The sequence below is a fragment of the Somniosus microcephalus genome, chromosome 4 (genome assembly GCF_052327205.1).
Source record: "Somniosus microcephalus isolate GS21.2 chromosome 4, FLI_Smic_1.0, whole genome shotgun sequence".
Lineage (NCBI taxonomy): Eukaryota > Metazoa > Chordata > Chondrichthyes > Squaliformes > Somniosidae > Somniosus > Somniosus microcephalus.
Window position 1 is genome coordinate 34,017,595 of NC_140990.1, and position 8,121 is coordinate 34,025,715.

Here is an 8,121-nt window from a genome sequence, read left to right on the forward strand (position 1 = left end):
TGGAATGGTTACAGCACAGAAGGAGGCCATTCAGCCCATCGAGCCCATGCCGGCTCTCTGCAAGAACACCTCAGCTAGTTCCACTCCCCCGCCCTTTCCCCGTAGCACTGCAATTTTTTTTCTTTCAGGTACTTATCCAATTCCTGATTGAAAGCAGTGATTGAATCTGCCTCCACCACCCTTTCAGGCAGTGCATTCCAGATCCTAACCACTCAGAGTCATAATGGCACAGAAGGAGGCCATTCGGCCCATCGAGTCCGTGCCGGCTCTCTGTAGAGCAATCCAGTCAGTCCCATTTCCCCGCTCTATCCCCGTAACCCTGCAAGTTTATTTCCCTCAGGTGCTGATCCAGTCTCCCTTTGAAAACATTGAGTGTCTCCACTTCCACCACTTCCGTTGCTGTGTAAATAAAGTTTTCCCTCATGTCGCATTTGGTTCTTTTGCCAATCACCTTAAATCTGTGTCCTCTGCTTCTCGACCCTTCTGCCAATGGGAACAGTTTCTCTCTATCTACTCTGTCGAGCACCCTCATGACTTCCTGTGTTTCCTGGACGAGGACAACGAAATCTCTCTGAACACCAACATTTAATAGTTTCTCACCATTTAAAAAATATTCTGTTTCTCGATTCTTCCTACCAAAGTGAATAACCTCACATTTCCTCACATTATATTCCATCTGCCACCTTATTGCCCACTCACCTGTTTATATCCCTTTGTGTCCTCCTCACAGCTTACTTTCCCAGTTGCAGTTTGTGGTGGAATACATTCTGCAACTGCTGATTGCCCACAGCGCCTCGTGGCTGCCCAGTTTTGAGCTGTTAGGTCTATGTCACTTAGCACAGTGGTAGTGCCACACAATACAATGGAGGGTGTCCTCAGTGTGAAGACTTGGTCTCCACAAGGACCAACTTGGTATCATCTGCAACATGCCTCCAATTTTTGAGTCCATATAATGGTGAACAACATGGGTCCCAGCACGGATCTTCTCACTTTATGCCAGTCCGAGAAACTTCCCTTAGCTCTTACTCTCTGATTTCTGTTCTGTAGCCATCTTTTCACCAAAACATGCTACTTGGCCCTTGACTCCACACGGTCTGACCTTTGACTCCACACAATCTGACTTTTGGTCATCTTGTAGACCGTACACACTGCAGACAAAGTGCACCAGTGATGGAGGGGATCGATATTGAGTCCTGTGGCAAGTGTGCTGCTGAAGTGGACTTCTCTGTCCCGTGTGTTTTGATGGATCGCTAGTGGCGATTTTCACCTATTTCCACCTTGAAAAAAAAATTGCTGCCAGCTTATTAAAGCCATTAACAGCTTCTCAGGTAAGACTTACAAAAGAATGGGCCTCGCAAGTTTCCCCCTGAATAACAGGGCTGCACTGAAGTTAGAAAACACAGTTAGTAAACATTTAGCAATTAAACCGGACTGGACGAGGCCTGAGGCACGAGTTGGTAACTGAAAATCGGCGGCCAGCGTACTTCACATGATGGCGGAGGGCCCGGGCATGTGGATTTCTGTATAATTTATTAATTTTGTTGATTGCCCCACCGGCCCCAATATCGAAGGGATGATAAAAAAATGTGCTGTTGACCAATTGCGGGTTCAATGGCGGTGTGTTTACCCAGAATCACCCGCGGGGCAGAAAGTGCCCTATCAATGACCACTGGAGCCCAGTACGCAGACGCGGAACTGGACGGTGCTCTGAGCATGCGCAGTGCGGCGGCGCTGGTCTGAAGCGGAAGAGACGGTTCCGGGAGGCGGTAGGATTATGATATTATTTTAAAAGGCAGCTGGGCGGGTACTTGAGGATGAGGATCTTACAGGGTTACGGACAACAAGCAGGGATGTGGGACTAAGCTCGACTGCTCATTTTAAGAGCCAGCACAGGCCCGACGGGCCGAATGGCCTCCTTCGTGATGTACGCTTCCATGATTCTATGAAAACTAACACAACCAAACAAAAAAATGATCTTCCTTGGTTATTGATCATTTCACTAACTTTAAACAGAGTACTCTATACACCAACAACTTACATTTATATAGCACCATTAAAACATCCCAAGGCGCTTCTCAGTAACGCAGTCAGACAATAATCGACACACATACTTTGTGGTCCAGTGCACTGGCACAAAGTTCCTTCACAACTGTAACAATTTTGTTGTGGTTGCTGTGAAGGCTGCGCTCACTCTGCTCGTACACCTGGTCTCCAAAGGAGGCAAAACAGGACTAATACTGCTGAGCTCAGCTCTTTTTGATCAGAAAATATCAACTGTTTAGCCTCGCCAGGAAATGCACAAAAGAGGCAGCAGTGCTGATTGGCTGCCCAGGAAAGTCCTATTTAGATTAAACTCCTTCACCCAGAGAGTGCTGAGAATGTGGAACTTGCTGCCACAGGGAGTAGTTGAGGCGAAGAGCAGGGATGTATTTAAGGGGAAGCTGGATAAACACATGGGAGAATGGGATAGAAGGAGATGCTGATAGGGTGAGATGAAGAGAGATGGGAGGAGGCTTGTGTGGAGCATAAACACCGCATGGACCAGTTGGGCCGAATGGCCTGTTTCTGTGCTGTAAAATCTATGTAATTCTATGTAATAATAAAGGAAAGAATGTTCTATAGAAACTAGAATTATCTGTTCTGCATTTTACAGTGATGACTTTTGTAAACTACTTTTACAGGGAATATCATCAGCCTTTGAATATGGAAGGGGAAATGCTTGTCTGTCCTGTCTGTGGGAAAAGATTTCAAACATCAGTGTGACTGGAAAAGCACCGAGACACACAGACCCGAGTGAGAGTGTTCCAGTGCACTGACTGTGGAAAGAGCTTTAACCAGTTACACAGCCTGAAAATGCATTGCAACATTCACAGCGGGGAGAAACCGTACACGTGTTGTGTGTGTGGACGAGGCTTCAACTGATCATCCAACCTGGAAAGACACAAGGACACCCGAACCATGGAGCAACCGTGGAAATGTGGGGACTGTGGGAAGGGATTCAATTACCCGTCCCAACTGGAAACTCATCGACGCAGTCACACTGGGGAGAGGCCGTTCACCTGCTCCATGTGTGAGAAGGGATTCACTCACTCATCCAGTCTGCTGAGACACCAGCGAATTCACACTGGGGAGAGGCCGTTCACCTGCCCAGTGTGTGAGAAGGGACTCACTAATTCCTCCGACCTTCTGAAACACCGGCGCATTCACACTGTGGAGAGGCCATTCACCTGCTCCGTGTGTGGGAAAGGATTAATTCGGTCATTCCACCTTCTGACACACCAGCGAGTTCACACTGGGGAGATGCCATTCACCTGCTACGTGTGTGGGAAGGGATTCACTTGCTCGTCCAGTCTCCAGACATACCAGTATGTTCACACTGAGGAGAGGCCGTTCACCTGCTCCGTGTGTGGGAAGGGATTCACTCGGTCATCCAACCTGCTGAGACACCAGCGAGTTCACATGTGATTGCAGGGGTTGGATTCTGCTGTTATTGCTGCTGTTAATCACATCCAGGACTGAACCATGTTGATTCTGACAGTTGGGGTTTGTTTCTGCTGATGTTAATAACCGCTATAATTGGGCTGGAGTTTAATATTCTGGATATATAGCTGATTGACTTGTCGGGGCTGCAGTGTTCGTTTAAGAACCGCTGTCTGATCTTTCCCCTTACTTTCTGATGAGAGCCCCTGAATTATTTTACAATAAAATTATGAACTTTTACTTCAATCCTAAATTGATCTTTGGTACAAAATCTACAATTCAGTGTCTGAAAGGTTCCACTGATTAACATCCCCAATTGGAAAGTGCTGCTTAATCCTTGCTGACAATTCTTACTGACTTGCACATTACACACAGTGGCACCTCCATTATCCACCAGAAAGAAGGGGAATGGGAATTGGTGGAGAATCGAGAGTCCCCAAGTGTTGCCCCTCCTGTCTGGTACAGCAATCCCCTCAGCACGGGAATGGAGACAAGTCCAGTTATAGTGACGGGATGAGCTAAAGGTATTTACTCAGACGGGCGGAAGGTGGGAAGTGGTGTTCCACGGGGATCGGTGCTGGGACCCCTGTTGTTCATCATTTACATGAATGATTTGGACTTGGGAATCAGAAGTACAATTTCAAAATTTGCAGATGACACTAAATTGGGTGGTGTAGTTAATACTGAGGAAGACTGTGATAACATCCTTGTAGAATTATTCAGTTGTGTTCAGTAAATAGCAGCATCTTTTAATTTGCTTTGACTGATCACATCACTATATAGTTACGTGAAAAACAGAAATCATTAAAAGCTCCCAATTTGAGAATTGTCAGATTCAAACTCAACTTCTTCCAAGTACAATCTAACATTTCAAAAATTGTAATGGATGTAGGCAAGATATTAGGACTGTTGTCTAACACAATCCAAACACAGTGACACACAGACAGATGGGCAGGTGTAGCTTCACAGCGAATCCTTTCAAGCCTTACTAAAAAGTGGCAGACTGGCAATCCATTGTTCACTAATGGAGTTGTGATCTTTGTAAATTAAGAAAGGAAATGCATGGAAATGTGTCAAAGAGTTGATTAACAGAGTGGGGCACCATCTCCCTTTGATTTCTATTTCTGACACCAGGCAACAGAAAAAGGTCATTACAACATGACATAAACAGACTCTTCAGGTGTGAGACATCAGACTTCAGAACAACACGTCTGCCAGCTCTGGCCACAAAGCTCAGTACAGTCAACCTTTCAGCAGCTGCAGCCCTGATTAAATAACTAGTAGTTTAACATGTCTAGTAGAGCTTTTGTATCAAAATAGAAGAAATGTATTTGTGACACACACACAATTAATAATTACATCACAATGTGATTGTGAGGATCGATTATCGCCTCTTGATACCTTCCGTGCCCACCATTCGAGGAAGGTATCAAGTGAACCGGTGGACACCGCCTGCTCTCTCTCCAGGGCCACCTGGGCAGGGACAAGACCACGGGAGAGAGGCAGGCAGCCAGAGTGACCCCCCCATGAGCCCCGCCTATCCTGGACCTACAAATTGCTGTTTTCACCAGGCCCAAGAGCAGGTCCAGGAGAAGATCCTCCAACTTACCCACCCCCCTCCGCACCGGGCAGCCAAAGATTAGGAGCGTGGGGCTAAAGTGTAACCAAGAGTTGAGGAGCAGCCCCTTCAGGTAACTATACAGGGGCTGGAACCTCTCACACTGAATATATACACGGCCCATGGAGCCTCTAGGCCACAGAAAACACATCTGGCCTTGGAGTCCGGAAAGGAGTTTAAAAACTGTTTAGCGACAGCTCCCTGCAACAGTCTCCACCCCAGATCCTCAATGGTGCAGGGAAGGACCCCCGCGTAGAGAGCCCTCCACTGGGGAACCTCGCCTCCGCCGGACAGCAAGATGACCCGCCCGTCTGATTGACATTGGCCAATAAACTAAATTAATCAATAAATGATACAGAAACCCGAGTCCCCGGGTCCTCAGCCCTGGTGTGAAGTACGCTGGCCCCCAATTTTCCATTACTGACTCGCACCTCAGGCCCCGCCCAGTCTGGTTTAATTACTAAATGTTTTCTAACTCGGGCTCAGGCCTGTCATTGTGAGGGAAACAAGGCCTCATTTATTGGTGTGTCCCACCCGAGCGGCTGTTAATGGCTTTAATAAACTGGCAGCAAGGTTGTTTTAAAGGTGGAAAGTGGTGAAAAACACCACTTGCGATGCCTCAAAACTCACGGACAGAGAAATCCACTTCATCAGCGCCCCTGCCACAGGACTCAATATCCACCCCCTCCACCACTGGTGCACTGTGTCTGCAGTATGTACGGTCTACAAGATGACCACGGTCAGGTCGTGTGGAGTCAAAGGTCAGGCAGCAGAATGGATGGAAAGATCGCAACAAACTTCCCTTAACTCCAACCCTCTGATTTCTGTTTTGTAGCCATCTTTCCATCCATTCTGCTGCCTGGCCCTTCACTCCACACGGCCTGACCTGGGTCATCTTGTCTATCTTACAAACTGTTTATGGATAGCAAGCTGGTTACAAAACAGGAAACAGAGAGTAGGGGTTGGGAGTAGCTACTCAGACGGGCAAAAGGTGGGAAGTGGTGTTCCACAGGGATCGGTGCTGGGATCATTGTTGTTCACCATTTACACAAACGATTTGGACTTGGGAATCGAATTTAAAAATTTGTCGATGACACCAAATTGGGAGGTAGAGTTAATTAATAGGATTACACAGGATATTCGGCCCAACCAGTCCATGCTGGTGTTTATGCTCCACTCGAGCCTCCTCCCGTCTTTCCTCATCTAAATCTATCAGCGTAACCCTCTATTCCCTTCTCCCTCATATGCTGTCCAGCCTCCCCTTAAATGCATCGATACTATTTGCCTCAACCACTCCCTGTGGTAGCGAGTTCCACATTCTCACCACTCTCTGGGTAAAGAAGTTTCTCCTCAATTCCCTATTGGATTTCTTGGTGACTATCCTATATTGATGGCCTCTAGTTATGCTCTTCCCCACAAGTGGAAATTCTCTCTGTATCCACTCTATCAAAACCTTTCATAATTTTAAAGACCTCTATTAGGTCACCCCTGAGCCTTCTATTTTCAGGAGAAAAGAGACCCAGCCTGTTCATCCTTTCCTGACCTGTACACCCTCGCATTTCTGGTATCATCCTTGTAAATCTTCTCTGCACCCTCTCCAGTGCCTCTATATCCTATTTATAATATGGCGACATAGCGGCAGTGGCGGGAACTCGAGCGGCGGCAGTATAAAAAGGTAAGCCCGAGCGTGGGTAGGCCTCAGAGCGGCAGCGGCCGTAACTCGAGCGGCGGCAGTATAAAAAGGTAAGCCCGAGCACGGGGAGGCCTCAGAGCGGCAGCGGCGGGAATCCGAGCGGCGGCGACCTATAAAAGGTAAGCCTGAGGTGCGGGTAGGCCTCAGAGCGGCAGCGGCTGGTATCCGAGTGGCAGCGACCTATAAAAGGTAAGCCCGAGGCGTGGGTAGGTTTACTAATCTCCAATCTCAGGGAGGGAGAGAAGTAAAAAGTAATCGAGGTGTGACGTCACCACAAAACAGGTAAGTGATTGGTTGGGAGTATTTCTCTCTTTTTTAAAACTTTAACTCTGTGATTTATAGTTTTTAAGGTCTCTGTGGTGTAGTGGGGACAGTTTGTAAACTAGAGCCCTTAAATATATCATTTAACTGTAGTGAAATTGGTGGGATTCATCGGTTTAATTTAATTGCAATTAATTAAAGGGTAAGTCATGGCAGGACAGCCCGGTGCCGTGGTATGCTCCTCCTGCGCTATGTGGGAACTCAGGGACACTTCCTGTGCCCCTGACAACCATGTGTGCAGGAAGTGTGTCCAGCTGCAGGTACTGGCAGACCGCATTACGGTGCTGGAGCAGCAATTGGATACATACTGGACCATTCACGATGCTGAGGACGTCGTGAATAGCACGTCTGATCAGTTGGTCACACCGCAGGTGAAGTGGGCACAGGCAGAGAGGGAACAGGTGACCAACAGGCAGAGTAATAGGTGCAGGCAGGTAGTGCAGGGGTCCCCTGTGGCCACCCCCCACTCAAACAGATATACCGCTTTGGATACTGATGGGGGAGTTGGCTTACATAGATACATAGAAGATAGGAGCAGGAGTAGGCCATTCGGCCCTTCCAGCCTGCTCCGCCATTCAATGAGATCATGGCTGATCATCCAAATTCAGTACCCGGTCCCTGCCTTCTCCCCAAATCCCTTGATCCCTTTAGCCTTAAGAAATATATCCAACTCTTTCTTGAATATACTTAATGAACTGGCCTCCACCGCCGTCTGTGGCAGAGAATTCCACAGGTTCACCACTCTCTGGGTGAAGAAATTCCTCCTCATTTCAGTCCTAAATGGCTTACCCCTTATCCTTAGACTATGACCCCTGGTTCTGGACTCCCCAGCCATCAGAAACATCCTTCCTGTATCTAGTCTGTCCAGGCCTTACCAGGGGAAGGCAGCAGCAGCCAACTTCTTGGCACCGTGGGTGGTTCTGCTGCACAGAATGGGAGGAAAAAAGACTGGGAGAGCTATAGTGATAGGGGATTCTATTGTAAGGGGAACAGATAGGCTTTTCTGCGG

At 47.7% G+C, this 8,121-nt stretch overlaps 1 protein-coding gene across 1 annotated transcript; it reads left to right on the forward strand.

Annotated features, from left to right (window-relative positions):
* Window positions 1-1,661: 1,661 nt before the first annotated feature.
* LOC147118592 (uncharacterized) lies at window positions 1,662-3,720 on the forward strand. Its single transcript, XM_085984489.1, has 2 exons — window positions 1,662-1,766; window positions 2,682-3,720. The coding sequence occupies exon 2, from the start codon at window positions 2,959-2,961 to the stop codon at window positions 3,463-3,465; it is 507 nt and encodes a 168-aa protein (XP_085840615.1). The 5' UTR covers window positions 1,662-1,766; window positions 2,682-2,958; the 3' UTR covers window positions 3,466-3,720.
* The last annotated feature ends 4,401 nt before the right edge of the window (window positions 3,721-8,121 follow it).

What these genes read in the sequence shown, in the direction of transcription:
- LOC147118592 (XM_085984489.1), top strand. Translation starts at nt 2,959, where the DNA reads ATGGAGCAACCGTGGAAATGTGGGGACTGTGGGAAGGGATTCAATTAC.